This window comes from Syzygium oleosum, unplaced genomic scaffold (genome assembly GCF_021117445.2).
Source record: "Syzygium oleosum isolate NSW1041296 unplaced genomic scaffold, Sole_v2.1 Sole_v2.07, whole genome shotgun sequence".
NCBI lineage: Eukaryota > Viridiplantae > Streptophyta > Magnoliopsida > Myrtales > Myrtaceae > Syzygium > Syzygium oleosum.
This window is the reverse complement of record NW_026607491.1, coordinates 6,881,925-6,903,893: the sequence shown is the minus strand read 5'-3', so window position 1 is coordinate 6,903,893 and position 21,969 is coordinate 6,881,925. Positions and strand designations below refer to the sequence as shown.

At 40.6% G+C, this 21,969-nt stretch overlaps 5 protein-coding genes across 11 annotated transcripts; 2 read left to right on the top strand and 3 right to left on the bottom strand.

Annotated features, from left to right (window-relative positions):
- Nucleotides 1-45: 45 nt before the first annotated feature.
- Nucleotides 46-9,530, top strand: LOC115674947 (PH, RCC1 and FYVE domains-containing protein 1). The gene is made up of 9 exons (XM_030597473.2): nucleotides 46-189; nucleotides 1,448-1,534; nucleotides 2,134-2,223; nucleotides 3,299-3,379; nucleotides 3,489-3,680; nucleotides 3,765-5,903; nucleotides 7,317-7,463; nucleotides 8,254-8,639; nucleotides 9,016-9,530. Exons 1-9 carry the CDS (start codon nucleotides 121-123, stop codon nucleotides 9,137-9,139), a joined length of 3,315 nt encoding a protein of 1,104 aa, XP_030453333.1. The 5' UTR covers nucleotides 46-120; the 3' UTR covers nucleotides 9,140-9,530.
- Nucleotides 9,531-10,271: 741 nt separating this feature from the next.
- Nucleotides 10,272-15,256, top strand: LOC115673551 (pentatricopeptide repeat-containing protein At5g27110). 4 transcript variants are annotated; one of them, XM_056313494.1, is made up of 3 exons: nucleotides 10,272-12,495; nucleotides 12,760-12,947; nucleotides 14,126-15,256. In XM_056313494.1, exons 1-2 carry the CDS (start codon nucleotides 10,483-10,485, stop codon nucleotides 12,778-12,780), a joined length of 2,034 nt encoding a protein of 677 aa, XP_056169469.1. In that variant the 5' UTR covers nucleotides 10,272-10,482; the 3' UTR covers nucleotides 12,781-12,947; nucleotides 14,126-15,256. The 4 variants fall into 4 exon arrangements, with proteins under 4 accessions (XP_056169469.1, XP_056169468.1, XP_056169467.1 ...); XM_056313493.1 differs by having other exon boundaries at nucleotides 10,272-12,947; nucleotides 14,126-14,920; nucleotides 15,012-15,256; XM_056313492.1 differs by adding an exon at nucleotides 13,447-13,578 and having other exon boundaries at nucleotides 10,272-12,947.
- LOC130138676 (serine/threonine-protein kinase-like protein CCR1) lies at nucleotides 12,947-14,788 on the bottom strand. The gene is made up of 2 exons (XM_056313495.1): nucleotides 14,647-14,788; nucleotides 12,947-14,559 (listed from the first exon to the last, which is right to left on the bottom strand). Exons 1-2 carry the CDS (start codon nucleotides 14,786-14,788, stop codon nucleotides 13,262-13,264), a joined length of 1,440 nt encoding a protein of 479 aa, XP_056169470.1. The 3' UTR covers nucleotides 12,947-13,261.
- Nucleotides 15,257-15,481: 225 nt separating the features above from the next.
- LOC130138636 (protein EXORDIUM-like 7) lies at nucleotides 15,482-16,468 on the bottom strand. The gene has a single exon (XM_056313354.1). It carries the CDS (start codon nucleotides 16,466-16,468, stop codon nucleotides 15,482-15,484), a length of 987 nt encoding a protein of 328 aa, XP_056169329.1.
- Nucleotides 16,469-17,536: 1,068 nt separating this feature from the next.
- On the bottom strand, nucleotides 17,537-21,000 carry LOC115673820 (protein PATRONUS 2). Of its 4 annotated transcripts, none has more exons than XM_056313497.1 (5): nucleotides 20,862-21,000; nucleotides 19,275-19,383; nucleotides 18,782-19,042; nucleotides 18,083-18,114; nucleotides 17,537-17,853 (listed from the first exon to the last, which is right to left on the bottom strand). In XM_056313497.1, exons 2-5 carry the CDS (start codon nucleotides 19,339-19,341, stop codon nucleotides 17,656-17,658), a joined length of 558 nt encoding a protein of 185 aa, XP_056169472.1. In that variant the 5' UTR covers nucleotides 19,342-19,383; nucleotides 20,862-21,000; the 3' UTR covers nucleotides 17,537-17,655. The 4 variants fall into 4 exon arrangements, with proteins under 4 accessions (XP_056169472.1, XP_056169471.1, XP_056169474.1 ...); XM_056313496.1 differs by having other exon boundaries at nucleotides 18,083-18,132; nucleotides 20,862-20,999; XM_056313499.1 differs by having other exon boundaries at nucleotides 17,993-18,132; nucleotides 19,275-19,393; nucleotides 20,862-20,990.
- Nucleotides 21,001-21,969: the final 969 nt, after the last annotated feature.

Below are 21,969 nucleotides of genomic sequence, written 5' to 3'. Positions count from 1 at the left end.
CGCGGGGTTCGTCGGGGGCTGCTGCTGAGCGGGGGCGCGGCGGCGGCGGCGGCGAGGTAGAGGTAGGTTCCGCGGTTCGCGAGGTGGGTGGTTGGTTGGGGCGGGGGGGTGTTCCGCGGGATGTCGAGGATGGATAGGATGGCTTCCGATCTCAGCAGGGCCGGGCCGATCGAGAGGGATATCGAGCAGGTGATTTTTGTCTGCCGATTCGTTTCCTGCCGTGTTTGATTTTTTTCGAGCTGTGGAGCTGTGCGTGTTTGAGCTGTGTAGGCTGACTGTAATGTGTGAAGGCGTGGCGGCGCAAATTGTGTTTCCTGTGCTCTTACTTGGTGAGGCGCTGCGTTGCTTACTGTTTGCTGTAATGAATTGTTTGATTAGAATGACTAGTGCGACCGGTGGCCATTTTGTCGATTCTTGATGCGATGATTAAAATGCCAATGCCACAGATGGGAGTCTTTGTGTTTGCACGAGACCAAGGTGAAGATCTTTAAAAATAAGATCCGCACAGCTTTGTAATCGTGCGATAACGAACAGGTTTAGTTGAATGTTGGGAACTCTTGATTATCTATCATTTCACCTCCGAGGCAACCTTATCGTCCTTCTTAACTTATATTATGATGGACCGGATCATGCTGCTAAGCATTCCTTGGAAATGCGAGGTTAAGGATTTGAATTGTTGCAATGAACAACATTAGCTTCCTCAGATCAAGGCACTTAATTTCAGTCTTGAGATATCCTGTCTTTTCAACTGTTTCTCACTGTGGCCTTTCTTGGTAAATGAGCAGCTTTGGCATAGATGGGGGTGATGTTGTGGAGACTAAGCTGGTCCTTTTATTTGGGAGACATTCTATATGTTCTTTTACCTAGTGGAATCTTCAGTATCTGTTCTATATGTTCTTTTTTTTTTCTCTCTGTTTAAATCTGTTGATCGTCTTTAGCCTCGTTTGTTTTCTGGCACATATAGCAATACCTGTTTTTATAATCTCTTCATTTTATTAAATACAATCCTTGAGGAATGCACTAGTCAAATGCAAAAAATTCCCCTTACTTGCAAGCATATTATTCTTCCTGTAATCTACTTTGCCTATTAGTAGGTTGAAGTTTACATATTAGATGCATATCTAGATTATCCCCAATGGGGAAAATCAATGTCTTTCGGTGATTATTTTCTGTAACCGTATTGTCATTAGTTTCATGTCGTCAGATATCATAAAGTGGCAATTGTCTGTAGGCTTCTTGATGATGTATTCACATATATATTTTTTAACTCAATATTAAACAATCGTTGGCTCTCTGTATCCTGTTCACTTACCTTGAACTTATCTTTTTTCCTTCTCCCTGATTTGGATTTCCGTGTTGTGTGCTTGCTTTTGCCTGGTAATTTCATCCTGACCTGCAATTGTGCTGAATATACTTAAGTTAGGTTGTTGCTGTATCTTTATAATAGGCAATTACTGCATTGAAGAAAGGTTCTTCCTTGCTTAAGTATGGAAGGAGAGGAAAGCCCAAGTTCTGCCCCTTCCGACTCTCTAATGTAAGTCTCGTTTATAAAACATACAATGGCGCCCTTAGAGTGTATTGATGTGCTTAGTTGCATTGCTTTTACATCATTTGTCTTAGTGGCAGAGACCATGTGCTTCCGATTTGTGCTTGTGCTCCTTTTCTTTTCTTTTTTTGCGCTTTTTTCTTTTGGGTGGGGGCATCCCCACCGACGTGCCAAGAAATGAAATAAAAGGTTTAAAACGGCTGAGTGAGGGATAATTTCCAGATTTGAAGGGATAGGAGGATTCCTGTTCTCCATCCAACCAACCATGGCCATTTAGAATGAAGAGTTGGGTTGGGTGAGATGTTATTATCGAAGGTGTAGATAGATGGCTTTCCTGGGGGGAATCTTAGTGCGCTGTCCTACAATGTTAAATCCTTATGAGAGATCCATGGTATAGCCATTTCTTTTCGTAGGTGACAGCACATCTCATAAATGATAGTATAAGCATCTACATGCCAATCGTGCTTGTCTACTTGCTAAATTGCTTGTGCACTGTGAGTGTGGTCCTTGGTTTAGTGTAGTTTAAACTGAACCGATTTGTGAGGCTATCCTTTTAAGAAGTGGTTGTATTATATTGTTGCTTTCAGGACGAGTCTGTGTTGATATGGTTCTCTGGAAATGAGGAGAAACACCTAAAGTTAAGCCATGTCGACAGAATTATATCGGGCCAGCGGACTGTAAGTTTCTCATTCTGAGAAAAAGCAACCACTAGACTGTGATTTTGGGGACTAATATGGTGTTCCCCCTATGGTGGAATAGATAGTGATTCAAACGTTTCAAGTTCACAGTATATCTCCAGCTTAATATGTTTTTCTGCAAAACTGTGTTAAAAGTAATATCCACTTCAATGCAAAAGACTGATTCGTTTGACAAACCATTATCTGTTTACTCTCTTCATTAACTTATGAGTTACAATGCTTAAATTTAGAGTACCCCAGTTGCAATTGTTACCCACTTCAACTATTTGGTTTTTACTGCATTTAGCAATGTTAGATGCTCTTCACTCGAGTAAGGGATACATATGACAACATTGAATACATTGCAGTGGTAGACTGTGTGGATTCAAGATCCATCCAGGATTAAGGTTCAACATCCAATCAATGTTGTTTACATGGGCTGCAAATTTGTGGCCACTATTCTAAAGATCAGTGTTGGGCTTGACACCTTGGAGAGTCAATTAATGGGTCGATGATGCCAATGTGGCTTGTGCTTAGTTCTATTTAAATTGGAATCATATAATAGTGAGAAAAGATATTTTATGAGAGCCACCGAAATCCTCTAGGTAATGGTTAGGCGAGTTAGTTGAAAAAGAAGATTTTGGATTGGTGCTGAAAATTCAACACCTGGTATATATTTTGGTGAAATTCTGCATAATTATGGTGTATTGCTTATGACTAAACCGTATCCTAGAGAAGTATATCAACAAGAGATGGCAATTGATGTCACCTGCTGTTAATTGTGGGCCTTTGCATTGTAGCTTATATTGATTGACATGTTAAATGTTTCTCCTTCTGACTCGCTTAGCTAATTTGTGCTGAGCACATCTTTCTGATATTCATTAAAGGTAATTTTGCATGTCGTAAATCTTTAGCTCTCAAAATTCCTCTTCTTTGACCTGTCTTTGACTATTATTGCTGGTCACAATGCCATATTGTTGTCAGAACTTACATCGTTCAATTCGTTTCTTGAAACCTGTACCTTTAGGTTTCTTTTCTTCCTGTACATCAAAGATATCAATTTCTTTTTCTACAGCCAATCTTTCAAAGGTATCCTCGACCAGAGAAGGAGTCTCAGTCATTTTCGCTAATTTACAGTGACAGGTCATTGGATCTGGTAAGGGCTACCTCAAAAATGCATTCCTTCCATGTCATATCTTTCTGTTTTTAGCTGCATCTGTTTTTGGATATCTAAAAGAACCCCTTTATGTCATTTTTACAATAAGATTTGCAAGGATAAAGATGAAGCTGAGGCATGGATCAGTGGCTTGAAAGCATTAATTTCCCGATGCCGTCATAGGAAAGTTAGAACGGAATCAAGAAGTGATGGAATTCCATCTGAAGCAACTAGTCCTAGAACATACACAAGAAGTTCTCCTCTAAATTCTCCATTTGGGAGTAATGATAGCATGCAGAAGGTATATCTATGTAGCCGTATTGTGCACAATTCTTGTCTCATCTTAATTTGAAAGTTCCATATTAATAGACTTTCAATGATTCAGGATAGTGGTGATCACCTTCGACTCCAAAGTCCATTTGGAAGTCCTCCTAAGAATGGTCTGGATAAGGCATTTTCTGATGTGATACTGTATGCAGTTCCTCCCAAGAGTTTCTTTCCCTCAGATTCAGCGAGCGGTTCTGTTCATTCTTTGTCATCAGGGGGCTCAGATAGCATACATGGTCAGATGAGGCCACTGAATGCGGATGCTTTCAGAGTTAGTCTGTCAAGCGCTGTAAGTTCTTCGAGTCAAGGTTCTGGTCATGATGAAGGTGATGCTATGGGGGATGTTTTTATTTGGGGGGAAGGCACAGGTGATGGTGTTCTTGGTGGTGGGCTTCATAGATTGGGAAGTAATGTTGGAGTAAAAATGGATTCCTCACTTCCGAAAGCCTTAGAGTCTGCAGTAGTACTTGATGTTCAGAATATTGCTTGTGGTGGAAGACATGCTGCTTTAGTGACCAAGCAAGGAGAGATCTTTTCCTGGGGGGAGGAATGGGGAGGGAGACTTGGGCATGGCGTGGATTCTGATGTTTTGCATCCAAAGCTAATAGATGCTCTCAGCAATACAAATATTGAACTGGTAGCATGCGGTGAGTATCATACTTGCGCCGTGACTCTTTCTGGTGATCTATACACTTGGGGTGATGGAGCTTATAATTTTGGTCTTCTTGGGCATGGGAATGAAGTGAGCCACTGGGTACCAAAAAGAGTGAATGGACCCTTGGAAGGTATACATGTCTCATCCATCTCCTGTGGACTTTGGCACACTGCAGTTGTCACTTCTGCTGGCCAGTTATTTACTTTCGGTGATGGCACCTTCGGTGTTCTGGGCCATGGAGATCGAAAAAGTGTATCAATACCAAAGGAAGTGGAGTCCCTTAAAGGGCTTCGCACTGTTCGAGCTGCTTGTGGTGTTTGGCATACAGCTGCAGTAGTGGAAGTCATGGTTGGTAATTCCAGTTCCAGCAACTGCTCATTGGGAAAGCTGTTTACATGGGGAGATGGAGATAAAGGGCGACTTGGACATGGTGACAAGGAAGCGAAACTCGTGCCTACTTGTGTTGCTGCTCTTGTTGAACCCAACTTTTGTCGAGTTGCTTGTGGACATAGCCTAACTGTTGCACTCGCAACCTCAGGTCACGTCTACACCATGGGCAGTCCTGTTTATGGTCAGTTAGGAAATCCTCACACTGATGGAAAGCTCCCATCCCGTGTTGAAGGTAAGCTCTCCAAGAGTTTTGTCGAGGAGATAGCATGCGGCGCTTATCATGTTGCTGTGTTGACTTCAAGAACCGAAGTCTATACATGGGGTAAAGGAGCTAATGGTCGACTAGGCCATGGGGATACAGATGATAGAAATTCTCCAACATTAGTTGAGGCACTTAAAGACAAGCAAGTTAAAAGCATTGCTTGTGGGACTAATTTTACGGCTGCTATTTGCCTTCACAAATGGATCTCTGGCATTGACCAGTCTATGTGTTCAGGCTGTCGCCTGCCATTCAATTTCAAAAGGAAACGTCACAATTGCTATAACTGCGGACTTGTTTTCTGTCATTCATGTAGCAGTAAGAAGTCTATGAAGGCTTCTATGGCACCGAATCCTAACAAACCTTATCGTGTCTGTGATGGTTGTTATAGTAAACTAAGGAAGACTATTGAGTACGACGCTTCATCTCAGTCGTCTGTCAGTAGAAGAGGCGTTATAAGTCAGCAACCGAATGAGACAGCCGATAAAGATGAGAAGTTTGATTCCAAATCTCGCGCACAACTTGCTAGATTGTCCTCAATGGAGTACTTAAAGCCTGTTGAAAGCCGAACATCCAAGAGAAATAAAAGGCTAGAATTTAACAGTAGTCGTGTCTCGCCTGTGCCAAGCAATGGTTCCCAGTGGGGTGCACTTAATATCTCAAAATCATTTAATCCAGTATTTGGCTCGTCCAAGAAATTCTTCTCTGCTTCTGTTCCTGGATCAAGGATAGTATCTCGGGCAACCTCTCCAATTTCAAGACGACCCAGCCCACCTCGGTCTACGACACCAACCCCAACCCTTGCAGGACTTACCTCCCCAAAGATTGTTGTAGATGATACGAAAAGGACAAACGATAGTCTCAGCCAAGAGGTGGTTAAACTAAGAGCGCAGGTATACTGTCTAATTGTTTACTTTCAGATTTGTTGATATTTACTGTAAGTGAGGATTAATTGGAAAGGAAAATACTTTGCTTGATTTTGGGAGAGCTCAAACTTATGGTATATTTGGCCATTGATAGGTCTGTGTTGATTTCAGATTGCCATCCATTCTTAATTTTTGATACAGCTGCCTTTTGTTTTAAAATTTGTCTAAGTTGAACAAAAAAAGAAATCCATTTTATGCTCTCTACTTATTCCATAGTCTCAATTTTCTCAAGGGGTGATACATGTTGCTTGTGCCCGATGGATTCCACCATAATTTAATGGAACTATCTCAGTCCCTCCCTGAATGGGAATACTTTCATTCAAATAAGTTGAAATGTACAAACATAATCTCTCATGACTGCCTCAAGCCAGGTTCAAAAGGCAAAAACGCGAAATTGGTTTTACTTGAATGCTATTCAGGTGCTTTTCATTGAAGCCATGGCCACTGCAGTGCCTCAGAATTTCATAAAATCAGTGAGGATTCCTTTTGTTTGTCATTGTGGAAGAAACAAACTGTTATAAAGATATTGGACTTACTCCCAATACAGTAGGAATGAAGAAAAAGATTACACGAACACACGGTTCATTTACAGCATGCACATTTGCCATGTTTACTAGTCTAAATCTCCTCCACTATCTGGTTGTAATTATTGCAAATATCTGTATATAAATTAATAAGATGGGATTTTTTAGCTCGATGTGTTGTACATGAGCACTAGAATACTTTATTTGATCTTTGTTCCCCATTTCTCTTGGCATCAACAAATAACTGTTTAGAAACTTTCTAAAATGCAAATAGATGTTTTTGAAGGTACTTTGATCAAAATATTTGTCTTTTAATTTTATCAATGGTAGTATCAGACACCGATAGTGTGGTTTTTTGTCAAATGTTCCTAATGGTGCCAGATGGATATGGTAAACTGAAATGAAATCTTCGATGTGAAATATAAAAAACACAAATGCCAATTAGAAATCTAAATGAAAGTCTGGGCGACAAATGTACTTTAATCGCTCGGTAACTTCAGTTGTGCGCCAAATGTGGGAAATATAGCGACGTCTTCATTATATCCACTTGAGAGGCCACCACATATTTGGGAGAGATCTAAGGGATGAGATAAGTTAGTTTCTTTCTCAATGATGTGTCGGTGAATTCGACGGGTGCTTACTGTTAGTTATTTAGTTAGCGATGTGGATGCTAGAACCCATCTGATCCTCCAAAGAGATGGTGGTGGCTTCTCAAGAGGTTAAATTAATGAAGATCCTAATCTTTTTTGTTAGTCATTTTAAGGTGATGCTGCTGATGCCTAAATTATGATCCGTGAAGGGTAAGATTATCTGTATCATCTTCTTGCATTATGCTAAACCAAATTTTACCTTGTAGGTGGAAAATCTTACCCGCAAGACCCAACTCCAAGAGGTTGAGCTGGAAAGGACTACAAAACAGCTGAAGGAGGCAATAGACTTTGCTGCGGATGAGACTGCAAAATGCAAAGCGGCAAAAGAAGTGATCAAGTCACTTACTGCCCAAGTAAGTCAGCAGTTATTTGGGTGTAGTTGTCTATAAGATCAGAGCTATTGCTAGGATATTGATCTTGATAAGATACACTCTGGGTAATGATGGAGTTGAAGATATCAATCAGTATGTTGCTTTACTGACAAAGTCAGCTTAGCATCTGCATTGGTTGTTTAGAGTTGCTTTCCGTTTCTGTCTACATTCTCTATCCTAATTGAACGAGGTGTTCAATTTTATTACTTTTTTATGTTAGCTGCTTTAACAATATGATGGAGCAGTCTTCTGCCTTTTCGTGTAAGATGCCAACTTTTGACCATCGTAGTGATGTTTTTGACTGCTGTGTATATTCCGATAAGATGTCCGGTACTTGTCGGATGTTTCAAGTCATCATGCTGGAGATCTACTGAATCTTTCTGCTTTAGCTTTATAGCTGTCCAGTTTGCAAGGTGAAACAGTAGATTGAATGCACTTTCAAAGCATATTCTTTTGAATCTGCCAATTTATGAGCTTGGCTATTAGATGTTAGGATGGTACTTATTTACACGTATTCTCTCTTGGCCCTTTTTTTTGGCCAGCTCTTCTATCTGCTATATAAGTTCCAATGAGTAGCTTACAGTGACTAGTATTGCCTCAAACAGACTGCGGACATTTGGATAGAGTTTATGTGCATTGATCTTATTAGTAGTTGGTCATCCATTGCTCTTCAGTTGTGACCATGTGTTTTCACCCTTAGTGGAATTCTCTCTCAGGATTTTTTAATTTGGAGTTCCTTACTTGTTTTCGTTACTTTATACATTTTGAACAGTTAAAAGACATGGCTGAAAGGCTGCCAGTGGGACCTGCCCGAAATGTTAGATCCCCCAGTTCTACTCTGTTGGTCTCACCTCCCGCTTCTGATGACACTTGCCATACTTCTATGGACCGGTTGAATGGTCATATCACATCTCAAGAGCCAGATTTAAACATATCAAACACTAGTATCCTTCCTAATGGGTCAAGCACCACAAGTAATCACAGTTCAAGTCATAGCAGACAAGTGACTTCAGAAGCAGTTTGTAGAAACGGCATTAGAGGTAAAGAAAGTGAATCTCGTTCTGATAGCGACTGGGTTGAGCAAGATGAGCCTGGTGTCTATATTACCTTTACCTCCCTGCCAGGAGGTGCCAAAGATCTAAAGCGAGTTCGGTTCAGGTACATTTTTCATTTTATTTATGGAAGCAGTCTCCTATTCTGTGCATTCAGCATAGGAAAGTGCCATTGAGTCTGCGTATGTTTTAATTTGGGCATCCTAGTTGTGCAGTCAGCTTAAATCCGGTTTGGAGCTTTGTTCAGAACATAAGATAGTTCCTTGGTTCTTTTGGACGTCAAGTTCCTGCTCATAGAATGGAACCATCTTAAAGAAGGCATCTGTCTCCTTTTTTGACCTAGCGTTTATTCTCGTTTAAGAGTAGAGCCCGCTAGTTCTTTACCCCTGTTGTCTGCTCATTTTATTATAAATGAATTATCATCTTCTTTACACTCTGCCCTTCAGGATGTTCAAGGACTGAACTATTATATTTGTATGCAGTCGCAAGCGGTTTAGTGAGAAACAAGCGGAACAATGGTGGGCTGAGAACCGCGCAAGGGTATATGAACAGTACAATGTGCGCATGATCGACAAATCAAGCATTGGTGCTGGAAGTGAGGACTAGGCTCACTGAAACGGAGATATCCATTAGTCACGTGTACATGAGATGGTCTTTTCCCGGAGTTTAGCTGCATTTAGGTCATATTCATCGGCACGGATTGGCTCTCTTATTGTACATTGAGTGCCAATCATAACCGGGCGCATATAGAGGCGAGATTTAGAGGGGGGGTTTGGTTTGTGTTTTGGTTTTCCTTTGCTGATGCATCATTTGTCCTAGATTTCTTTACTTGGGTCACTGAGATATATTTTTTTCCCCTTATTAGTGTGAGTTGCCTTGGGGTCGAGGGTTGAGAATTGTAAATTCTTGGTAGTTGCTGGCTCTTATTGAAATGCAGCTACTTTGTATATTCATAAGGAAATATATCTGAAGAAATTGATGTTTCTTGGTTCATAAATTTAGTTCTGCCTCGCGTGTGCTTTGCTTATATCTTTGAACCCGACCGCCCAATTCCTGAGTGCTTGATGTTTTTAGAGTGGATCAGAGGTGTCTAAGGTTAGTCTAGAGGTGCCTAACAGGTCTTGTTCAGTTTTCTCCTACTCTATTTCATAAATTTGAAGCTTGAGAGTGCTGTCCGTTGGTCTCTTAATCTCATCTCTGCGGGAGGTATCTGTGTAATACCATTTATTGCATAGGGTTAATACTACACAAAACCTCAAACTAGAAAGCATATGATAAATTTATCCTAAATTAATTTTTTGGCTATCAAAAAATCCAAACTGGTACACTTATGATAAATTTATTCCAAATTAATTTTTTGTCCACCAAAAGTTTAAAAATTAGTCTATTTGTGACAAATTTACTCTCCGTTAGTTTTCGTTAAATTGGATTAATACCACTAAAAATCACAAACTAGTACTCTTGTGGCGGAGGGTAAAACTCCAAATTGATATATCCGTCAACTAACAGTGTCATTCAACTCAACAATTTGACAGTAAAATTTAATATAATCTAACGGATAATGTTTTGGATTTTTGGTGATCAAAAAATTAATTTGAGATAAATTTATCACGCATTTACTAATTTGAGATTTTTTGTGGTATTAATCGTATACCATAACAATTATTGGTTGGGGAAATTAGATGATGAATTCGAAGTAATCACTTTCGGTATTGGTGTGAAGTCAAACCTGAAGTCTAACTAATCACTCTCAACCTCTTCAGCTGGTCAATCTGTCCTAAGATTTTGTAACAAAAGAAGAACTATATAACAAAAGATGGTAACCAGAGGTGGGTGTCGGTCTGGGCACGAGAGACTCTGTTCTACTCTGAAGCCACCACTCCTCGTACCTCGCGATTTTTCATGCAAACCTCCGACGCTGTTCGCGTTCTCCGTATCCCCACTTTGGGATGGTGATCAGAAGATTATCGTCTCTCTTGAGAACATGCACTTCGTTGACTCGGGGCAAAGTCATTCATCAGAAGATCATATCTCTGGGCCTTCGTAACAACACCGCCCTGTGCAAGGACCTCGTGAGCTTCTACTTCTCCTGCCATTCGTGGCGCACTGCGAAGCTCCTGTTTCGAACCGCCGAGGTCTCGTCGGACGTCTCGGTCTGGAATTGCCTCATGGCTGCTTTCGCCAAGAACCGCATGTTCTTTGAAGCCCTCGAGCTTTTTGGAGAGTTGTTGGTCGACCCGTACGTGGAACCGGATGTTTATACGTACCCGAGTGTTTTGAAGGCGTGTGGCGGTCTGGGAAGAGCTGGTTACGGCGAGATGATTCATTGTGGATTGTTGAAGACGGGGTTTGTTTTGGATGTGGTCGTTGCGAGCTCTGCGGTGAGCATGTATGCGAAATGCAACATGTTTCGACAAGCGACCCGGCTGTTCGATGAAATGGCGGAGAGAGATGTGGCGTGTTGGAATGCGGTGATTTCTTGTTATTATCAAGATGGGCAAGCGGAGAAGGCTTTGGAATATTTCGAAAGAATGAAAGATGCTGGGTTTGAGCCTAATTCAGTGACTCTGACTACTGCAATCAGTTCATGTTCTCGGCTTATGGACCTAGAAAGAGGGAAGAAGATTCACGAGGAGTTGGTCAAAATTGGATTTAAACTCGACGGTTTTGTCTACTCTGCTCTTGTCGACATGTACGGCAAATGTGGATGCTTAGAGATTGCTAGAGAGATATTCAAACAAATTCCTGAGAAGAATGTGGTCGCCTGGAATGCAATGATCACGGGATTTAGTCTAAAGGGAGATAGTGGATCATGCATTGAACTCTTTAAAAGGATGAACGAAGGAGGAGTTAAAGCATCATTGACTACCTTAAGCAGTGTGCTTGCGGCTTGTTCAAGGTCAGCCCACCTGCTACATGGAAGGTTCGTGCATGGTTATATAATCAGAAGTGAAATTGAGGTTGATATCTTTGTCACCTGTTCACTAATCGATTTATATTTTAATTGTGGAAGGGTTACATTGGCAGAAAATGTATTTAGGGAAATGGAAAAGACAAATATTATCTCTTGGAATGTTATGATTTCAGGATATCTGAAGGTCGGCAATTACTTTGAGGCTCTTCGCATGTTTGATGAAATGAAAACAGCTTGTGTTGCACCAGATGCTATCACTTTCACTAGTGTTCTGTCGGTTTGTTCCCAGCTGGCAAGCTTGGAAAAAGGTAAGGAGATCCACAATTCTGTAGTGGAGAGTACGTTTAGCAAAAATGAAATAGTCATGGGAGCGCTTCTTGATATGTATGCTAAATGCGGTGCTGTGGATGAAGCGATTCAAGTTTTCAAGCAATTACCAAAAAGGGATCTGATGTCATGGACTTCTATGATCACTGCTTATGGGTCCCATGGTCAAGCTTTTGAAGCTCTGAATCTTTTTGCTAAAATGAGGCAATCCAACATTGAGCCAGATCAGGTTACTTTCCTTGCAGTATTATCAACTTGTAGCCATGCTGGACTGGTCGATCAAGGTTGTTACTATTTTGACAAGATGATCAATGTGCATTGTATCAAACCTGGCATTGAACATTATGCTTGTCTGATAGATCTCCTTGGACGTGCTGGAAGATTAAACGAGGCTTACAGATTTCTGCAAAGAGCCCCAGAAGTTTCTGGAAATCTTGAATTGTTAAGCACTCTATTCTCAGGATGCTGTTTGCACAAAGATCTAGAATTGGGAGAGGAAATTGCGAATGCTGTTGCTAAAACCAATCCAGATGAATCGTTTACTTATATTATGTTATCAAACTTATATGCTTCTGCCAAGAGATGGGATAAAGTACGCGAGGTGAGATTAAAAATGAAAGAACTGGGATTGAAGAAGAATCCTGGATGTAGCTGGATTGAGATTGACCAGAGGATTCAATCTTTCTTTGTAGAAGATAAGTCACTCCCGCTAGCTGAAAAGGTGTACGACTGTCTCATGCTTCTTAGTAGTCAAATGGAAAAGGATGAATTTGCTCCATCATATGATATTTCCATGCAGAATCTGTGAAGAATCTGACTTTTAATTGTGCATGTTAAGACTTACTGGGCAATAACTCCCATTCTTCCTGTTATCAAGGAGGGTATCCAAGTTTTTCGTCACAGTTTATAACAAACTGGGACAATTACATTAAGGAGATTGTCTTGGCAGTGCTGACAGTTTTTCTTCTGCTTACACTAATATCAGCCTTTCCAGAAGGACAATTAACAACGGCAGCATTTTGGATAAGTTATGCTGCAGCATAGGACAACCAAGGAATAAGATGCTTATATCATGAGAGGCTCACAAGTGGTTATTTTTTGGAGACTGTCGTGCCTAAATGCGAAAGCTTCTACCGCAAATCGCTCAGGGAGAATTAAGACTGCAAAGAAAAGGTGAGAAAACTTGAATAATATTTGCACAGCAGTAAGTTCATCTCAGAATGAGTTCTAACCATGTGGAATACACTGGTTGTCAACTGGATTTGATTTTGTGGGCGAGCTCTTTAGAACTGCTCTTGAAGATAAAATTAACTGGGTATTAGAAGAGAAAATAACATTCCAGAAAAAGCTTAAGAATATTTCAATAGCTCCTGCATCCTGTTCTAAGAAAAAATCATAATTTTCCTCCTTTCGCATCATTGTATTGTTTGGATCAATATAAAGGAAGGAGTATATTGTCGAAGAATTTCATTCTCTGTTCCAATGCTTTAAAATTTTTCTGCCTCTGAACTTGAAACAACAGTACAAAACAGCTTCTTAACCTGCTGCAGTCCTGACAAAATGTCACCTATCTTGGGGTTATTCTCGTCACCTTCAACATTTGAACTACTGTTAATGCACCATCTAGCAATTTCACCAAATTTTGCCAAAGCACTCATCTTGCTATTTTCAGGGGGAATACCCAATCTTCCGTCTAGGCAGTCCTGACAATCAACAAGCTCATCTATCTCTTCACGGCTCCTCAAATTTCTGTTCTCCAGAGGCTCCCCTCTTAGAAGCTCTAGCATCAATAGCACAAAACTCCGTGCGTCTTCTGTCATTACCATGAGTTCTTCATCATCACTTCCATCAAAATAATTAGCAGAACTGAAACCACCCAGCTTTGCATTGCAGAACTCATCAAGTAAAATGTTGTCAGACGTTATGTTGCCATGACTTACTCGTGGATTCATGTGCATGTGCAGCATTTGGATTGCCGAGGATATCTGCATTGCTATCATTAACCTCTTCTCCCAGTCTATTGTTTCTCCTTTCTCTCTCAAGTTATAGCTCAGACATCCCCTACTCATAAACTCAAAGACCATACATCGACTCTGAAATCTGTGCCTGCTATGTCCCATCAAGGAAATTATGTATGGATGAGAAGAAGTTTTGAGCAATATTTCTTCTTCTAGTTCTGAATAACAGGCCAAGTTCTTGAAAACTTTAATCGCCAAGAGACATCCATCCATGAGAACTGCTTTATACACTACTGCCGAAGGCCCCTCACCAATCCAATTTTCCTTCCTAATAAACCTGTTTGCATTAAGTAGGAGGCCCTCATTAGCATGCTTTTGTTTTCTTGTATGCAGGAAAAGAGCAATGATGGCAACGGACAAGCTTAATGCTAGTGCCGCCAAGATAAGCACAATGACAAACACCAGTGGGCGTTTTCCAGGCTCAGCTGGCGAGGAGATATAATATTCTGCTGACCAACCTTCCCCTCCCTCCGTCTGAGTGGTGAATGCTATTATGACCTCACCAATCAAGTTTATATGTGGGAGATCAGCAACAGGATAAAATCCTGAGAAGTTGGCACTCTGATGAGTGGAGTCATTGTAAATGGCAACGAAATCCAAATCTCGAGTGATATTAATGTGTGTGAAGTTCAAGGAAACTCGAGTTCCTGGTTTTCCATGGAGGACCCATCTGCACTTGATGCCTTGTACATAGGATGAAGTTCCAACCAAACCATATCCTATGATTCCAGAACTGTTGTCAACATCTTCCTTCCCAGTGCAAAGTCCTGAACAATTTGGACATTTCAGGTACATTTTCCAGGGAGGAAGTATATGAAATCAGAATAAAAGAGGGTGAATTGGATCTGCTTTACCTGCCATATAACTGAGCTCCCACCCTCTTGAATTGAAGGAGACATAATCACCACTCATAAATTGGATATAAGCTTTTGGGCCCATCAACTGGAAATTCTTGAGTGAATTTGTAGTTTGCGAGTTAACTACTCTACATGGCATCTTGCTGGAATCTGGTGGGCAAACTCTGAGATTATCATCACTATCTGCTGCGACTGCAAAATATTCAAAATTGAAACTTATGAACTTTGCATTGGGCCACCAAATTTCCCAAAGACACTTCTGATTGGGCATGTATGGCTGCAAACCATCACTGTGATTAACAGCAATTCCTGTACTCAAGTACCCTTTAGACTGTTTCAAGATGACTGTATCAACTCTGCAGGCTTCTGCATTAGGAAAATTTCGTGTTAGAAGTTCCCTATAAAGTCGAAGAGGTGGAAGTTGCTTACCAAGATCGGAATAATATCCCCGTGGTTTCTCAGACCTCATGGAAGGAAAAAATAAATGTATCACCTATGATAGTGGGATTGAATCCCAATTCCCACCTAATCAGGAATGTCCCAGGAGTATGGAGAACTAACTGTTCCATTACGGGGGATTACAAAAATCTGTCTTTTCTTGGCTGTATGACTTGTTCTCCTACCTTCTAAGCTTTTCTCTTACAGGAAAAAAGAGGCAACGCGAAGAGGAGAAGAAGAGACCTAAAACGTTTCTTAGTATGGATCAGTTCATACCTGCTAGAAGTTATTTCTTTTGAGTGTTTGTTAAGGATGAAATCTTTCGCATACGAGTTAGAGATAATGATCCCCAATGTCATTCTATGTTTACGTCTACTTTGCCCCATCGACAGTTCTACACTTTATTATTTGCATTACCTGTGGGTTTCAGTGCACAATTCCTGATGTTCTGGTCCCAAAGATACTGAAGAAGATATCTTTGGTCATTTAGACCAATCGCATTAAAACTGACATTTCTCTCTGCATCAATATATAAAGGAGGATGACTCTGTCTTCCCTCATATTGAGAAGTGCACAGACTGCTAATCGTCTTCGTGTTCCCATTCCCACCACTGCTTATCCATCCTCTCCCATCTCCATTAGTAACTTGATCTGCTATTCTTGCCAGCATGTATCCGACCATGCTGTCCACCTTCTCATTTCCGTTTGGTGGGCCTCGGTAGGAGGAACTTCCTTTTAGGAGGTCTGAGCACTGGTCGACTTCTCGGACTGGGGCCCTAGCCCAGGCAATAGTAATCACCTCTGTTGCAGAGATGTTGACCGGTAAATGGCCGCTGCACGGATCAATGAAATCTTCCAGATCATTTCCCTCAACGAAGATCACATGATCAGAGAAGAGTGCAAGGTAAACGCTGTTCTCACTTGCTTCAAAGGCATGAGTGCAACTCAAACTCCCGTTAGACCCATCAATGGCAGTGCCATCAAAAACTGTCCTTCCGATCTCGATCACCCGTTCTCGTGTCATGTTCTGATAAAAGCCCGTGTAAGAGCATTCAGGGCCCACACTCAAAGAGTCCGTGACCGGAGAGTTGGACTTGTCTCTGTACTGCCTGACTATATCCCACCAGTTTCCTAGTGTTGGCACTTCATACTTCTGAACTGGCGAGTATTTGGAGGAAGTCAAAGAATTAATGGCATTTCTTATGATTGCTTTATCAGATTCTTGCCATTGAGGACCAAACCACAGAAGAGAAACAGTGACTGGTTGTGTCATGATCTTGCCTCCACTATAAGAGAGGCCATAGGAGCTATCATCTTGAGATAGACAAGAAAACTCGGGAAGAAGATAGAAAAGTAGGGCAACCATGAAAATGCCCGCCATTTGTTTGGCTATGTGATTACAGTAGCAGTTAACAGAGTTTGAGAAGATGATTGTGTCGGAAACCATGTTAGTGTTCTTAGTTTTGAACTAAATGGCGCAGCGGCCATCCAGTTGCTGAAGTTAAAAACAGGAGAAATACAACAGTAATAGTGAACAGAGCAACCCAGTGGCCGGCCTGCAAATAAAATACAAGGTTTATGACAGAAACATGCTTCATAAAATAATTGGCAATGCTCACTGGGTCTCAAAAGTTGACAAGAAACAGAGACAAAACCACACTTCTTATGACAACCCTGTTTTGCTGAAGTCTGTGAAGAAACTTCCAGCACATCACTCTCCTTTGTTTCCCTAGAAAAGTAGGAAAAAATCCCGAAGAATAAACTTCGTAGTTTGTAGGCGGTGACACGCATGCAGTCCAAGGTAAGACGTAAGAGTGAGAGTGTTTTATCTGCCTATTGAGCTGCAAGAAACCTAGATGCAATTTTGAGCCGTCCATGCATAATGCGAAGAACTGCCACGACTGGTACAGAAATCATATGATTAGCTCATGCAAAATTTTAAATAGCGAGTTGAGATGTTAAAGTCTTCAGTCAAGCACAAAAACTGTAATCTTATAGTCAAGTGGATTTGATTATGAAAGGGGACAATAAAAATCCATGACAAAACAGAACGAATTGAACTAGTCTAGTGATAGAAGGCGGTTAATATATTCGAGGTGAATAGAATCATTCAGACAGTATCAAGTCCTTTAGGCTTTGTGATGATACATCAGCAGTACCTGTCACCGTTACCTACCGAATGAGGTCATTTCGAGATATTCAACTGGCACAAAATTGCCGTGGCCAAAATTAAAAAATTTGCACACAGCCCATGAAAAAAAAAAGGAATGGGAAAAGGATTGGAAAAGGTCATAAAACCAGTGTGCTATTCCTCCTCGAGATCTTTCTCTTTGGTAAATACCATAAAGTAGTTCAAAGATAGGCTTTCCCAGATAGGCTTTCCCAGAAGACACTAAATACGTGAACCAAAGAAAAACACATAATAAAGGAAGACACCATTGCAGCAATATTGCAGTGCATGAAATTCGGCATATTAGACTAGAAAATCATAGTAGTGCTTACAAGAGTCCAGTACAGTGCTGCTTCGTGCAATAAACAAGCAGATGCTGCCAAATAACAAAATAAAATTCAAAAGTCAGTCTCTTGCTTGAGGACAAATTCCACATCCTCAAATTGCCATGCATATTCACAAGATGTTGGAGTGTCCCAGAGCATTGGTGAACACGGAGGAGAACTCCATTGTGTTGAATATTCAAAGCAATCAGAAAACTCATCCATGGGAAGTTCAGATGGCTCAGGGTAGCAGCGAGGGCTATCATAATCAGCCTGACACGAGAAACACATATAAACAGAAGAAAAATCAATAAGCAACCAAGAGTGATAGTTAGAAATAACATTGATGGGTTCAATGTAGAGGAAAAAAATTTTGGTGGGAAACAATGAATTCGATAAAATGAACTAGTACATAGGGTATGCTGCTAACAGTCAATAGAATAATGTGTGCTTTGCAATGGCCAAAAAGAAAGAAAAAATGCCTTATTTGCTGATGCAATACCTCAGCCTTTGCCTGTTCAGATTCTGAACGTTCTGCAGTAGACACAGAATCTGGTAAAGAAACTAATATCATTTCTTGTTCCTTGAATAATCATTCAAGAAGAAAGATGACATGACCTAAAATATGCAAAATCAGATTAAATAGTCGAGATCATTGAATGAAGATAGGGTGTTATCAGTCTTTACCTCTTCATAATTTTCACATAAAAAATGCCAATTTGTCCCAACTCTTCCATATCCTTCTAAATGGGTTATCTAGGTTCATTCTTGGACTAAAGAGGCTTCTGCTCTATTCAGTTCAGTTTCTCATTTTTCTGCTTGATTGCGGCAACAGGATAATGAAATCTCTTTTAAACATAAAAATAGCATGAGAAAAAATGTGCTTCATACCAATCATAATTCCTGTCATAATTAAAGTACAGTTTCTTGCAGACGATAGCACAAACCAATCTAATCTGAATCTATAATCTTCTAAGTAATCGTTAACTTAGCCAAAAGTGTAGCTGCACTATATTCCCAAGGGATTACAAGAAGCACTGTACAAAGAGATTATCCAGTATATTGACTGGTAAGCGTAAACACCAATATACCTAAATCTAAGATGTAAGACCTTGGCTTGCTCAGCGCTACATGACATACCATATCAGCAGGGATGTCAACTTCCAATCTGATATATATTTTTGTTAAAAGAATTGATTACCATGACCAGGAAGAACCAAGTTCAAGTCAAAATTGTTGAAGGCCGCTCGTTGTGCCTCAATGCACTTTTGGTGGTCGTGCAAAAACATCTCCTCAGCTACATTAAATTCTTCCTTCTGTGGATCCTTTTTCTTTATTGATGCTTCAGGATGAAGGGACGATTTGTTTGTAATGTCCTGAAGTGCTTTACGACTTCCCAAACCCCCTTCACCTTTCTTCGCAACAGTCTTAGAACTCCTAGTTGCTCCATCACCAGTACCCTCTAAATAGAAATTGGGCAAGTAATTTAGTGATCTCCAAACTACTAAGACAACTGACCAAATACATAGTTCCAACATAAGGTTATGAAAGACACTACTTGCACCTTGTGATGCAAGAGTGTGTGCTTAATGAGACATTGGATGGGATTACCTATCAGATTGCAGCATTTATTCCAAAGGTAATTGTTATTCACAATTGAAATATACGGCTCAGATAGAAAGAGGAAATAGTACTTTTGCGATGAGCAACTTGATTCTCATCCTGAACAAACAGCAGCCCCTGAGTGACCCGACTTGCCATCACTGTATTCAGCTCACAGGAGCAAAGCTTGAGGGTGTACAGCTGCGCAGCCCTATAGCCAGACAACATTATAAGATCTCAAAAAATTTGATGATCCATCTGAGGCTAAATTTAAAATAAGTCCTTGATCAATTGCATTTGACACATGGACGTGAAAAAAAGGGCAAAACTAAATTTCCAAAAAGTATTCCTATGTTCGATTTGTCTGCTAAGGGAATATGTTGCCATCTACTTATTGGAACAGGGACATCCACTGCGGATTGTATAGAGAACATGCTGTGCTGCGCAACATGAACAATTTCCTAGTCTGAAAGCACGCTGATTATTTAAAAATAATTATCTAGGAAATAGAAAGTATTGCTCCCCACTAAAGCCCAAGTTGTGCACCCAAAGGAAATTGTTTGGTGCACAGTCCTGTGATCCCGGACAACATGGAAAACCCTGACATATGTATGACGTCTATCATGACCGAGATATCAGAATCACATCTAGTATTTCACCAGCTATGTAACATGAACATTAAAAGCAGAACAACTCAGTGGCCCTTAAGCCAGAGTTGCATTAGCAGCAGGCTAGATAACAAAGAGAACACTGAAAGACGCCAAGCGATAATAAAAGACGCCAGATATGTCACAAGCGCATCATCTTCAGAAAGTATGCAGCACCCATTATAAAGACTGCGGAAGCTCTTATATGCAGATACTGTTTTAAGCTAACCCAAATCCAGGACCTGATATGCTGGTCCAACCCACAAGAGCTCAAACGCTGAGACAACTGACCGATCAAGGGTCTGAATGACCAAGGTGGCAAGCGAGCACCGAGAGAAACCTTAAAAGGGGAGTGGAGCTGGCTTCTGATATGAGAGTGAGTAAGGAAGGGCCAAGACGGATCAGAGTTTCGAGGTTTAAGGTAAACCAGGGCCCCCCCCCACCAACGAGGAAGGGAAGGAAGGTTGGGACTCCATTTTCTAAATGCCATCACACCCCCCATGAGTAAGATGATCCTACCGGCAATATCAAACAAGTTCTGCTAGAGGAGAATCATCAGGATCTGGAAGACATGCCTAGATGGCATTCTGCATTGAAAATCCCTGCTCCATATCTTTCCTTCTCTTTCTAGAAAAAAAAAAAAGACAGGCAAAAAAACCAAGCATTTCTAACAACTGAACAATGCGCGTGCTAACATCTCCGTTTCTATCACCAAGCGGCGAGTACCCATCAAAGAATTTGTCCATTCTTGACAATTGATGACGACCCTCGAGGCCAATGTTTGCCGCGTGGTTTTTCCCACGTCCCCAAGGAAAAGAAGAAAAACCCCTTTCACTGCCCGACCCAGAACAGCCAGACTCCCTAAAATCGCACAGGAAATCGGGAACGAGAGACGGAGAGAGAAACACATGAACCAAGAACGAGAGGGACGAATCTGGAGAGAGAGCGAGCGCGATTCGAAATCGATTTCGGCGGTCCGGGAAGAGAGCCGCGACACATGCATCGGAGGAACGCGAATCGTCGTCACCTCACCTGCTCCTGTAGTTTGCGCTGTAGATTGGGGGGGCAATGGCGCGGAGACTCTGCGACGGATCCGAACCCCCTCCTCCCGATTGAAAGACGCGAGACTGGTTTGTTTGAGGATGAGAGTGGGCTGCTTCCGGCGACTTGGGCGGGAAAGCGCACTTCCCATGGCATTATTGTGATTTTCCAAAGTTGTCGAGGAGAAAAGTACCAAAAACAAAAAAAAAATTAAACCTTCAGCGTTGATACCAATTCAATTTAAACCTTTCAATCGAACCAATTCAATCCTAAACCTTTCATTATATATCGATTTTCTCTATTTTCAAATTTTTTTTGACCTACTAATCTTTTTGCTAACTATGAATCTTGCAATGGACGTATTTTAAAATTTTTATGTATTTGAAACTTTCGTAGTACATAAAAAGTTAGAAACATAAATTTATATATTTAATTCTTCGTACTTTAATAATTTTTTAAAAATTTCAGCACAAAAGTAAGAATAATACTTTTTTAATTTTCAAAAAGTCTAGACAAACGTTCCCGCACGAGTAAAAAATTTTCATAAGCTTAAATTATAGCATGAGAATACAAATCGCGGTGCCTGTGATAAATGAAGTTCACGTATGTCCCATTTTGATCATCACGGCTTCGCTAACTATGTTTCAGAAATAAGGGAAATTGAGAGAAATAAAAATTTAGATGGTAAAAAGGAAAAAAAAATCAAATTATCGAAATAAAGGGAGAGGCAAGGAAATTTAAATTTCAAGCGATTTACTCAAGGCCGACTCTTTGATTACATGAACATGCTCAAATCTTATTAATTTTGAAGAAAAGCAGATTCGGTAATTGTACTAGGATCGGATCTGAGTATACTTAGTTTGAAGGACTCCGAAACTTACAAGCCTAATTCAAATGGTCAACGTCGATTCGAGTGACATCAGCGTTCATATTTCAAGTCGGGACTCGAGAATTGAGTTTGAATTATTTGATTCAAACGGCTTACGAGCCTAATAAAATAGCTAAATTATATAAATTCAGTAAAAACAGGAAGAAATTTTGAAGATTATAGTATCCCTGGTTTCTTTGTTTTACTATGATAGCTTAGTCCTCAAGGTTT

Coding starts and splice junctions, on each gene's coding strand:
- LOC115674947 (XM_030597473.2), top strand. CDS start 121: ATGTCGAGGATGGATAGGATGGCTTCCGATCTCAGCAGGGCCGGGCCG. Junction 3,380..3,488: donor GTGACAGGTCATTGGATCTG/GTAAGGGCTACC, acceptor TTTTACAATAAG/ATTTGCAAGGATAAAGATGA. Junction 3,681..3,764: donor GTAATGATAGCATGCAGAAG/GTATATCTATGT, acceptor TCAATGATTCAG/GATAGTGGTGATCACCTTCG.
- LOC115673551 (XM_056313493.1), top strand. CDS start 10,483: ATGGTGATCAGAAGATTATCGTCTCTCTTGAGAACATGCACTTCGTTG.
- LOC130138676 (XM_056313495.1), bottom strand. CDS start 14,788: ATGCCATGTAGAGTAGTTAACTCGCAAACTACAAATTCACTCAAGAAT. Junction 14,560..14,646: donor GGAGCTCAGTTATATGGCAG/GTAAAGCAGATC, acceptor CAAATTGTTCAG/GACTTTGCACTGGGAAGGAA.
- LOC130138636 (XM_056313354.1), bottom strand. CDS start 16,468: ATGGCGGGCATTTTCATGGTTGCCCTACTTTTCTATCTTCTTCCCGAG.
- LOC115673820 (XM_056313498.1), bottom strand. CDS start 19,410: ATGTTGTCTGGCTATAGGGCTGCGCAGCTGTACACCCTCAAGCTTTGC. Junction 19,043..19,274: donor TCAAGTTGCTCATCGCAAAA/GTACTATTTCCT, acceptor ATTTCTATTTAG/AGGGTACTGGTGATGGAGCA. Junction 18,133..18,781: donor CTTGGTTCTTCCTGGTCATG/GTAATCAATTCT, acceptor TTTCTTTACCAG/ATTCTGTGTCTACTGCAGAA.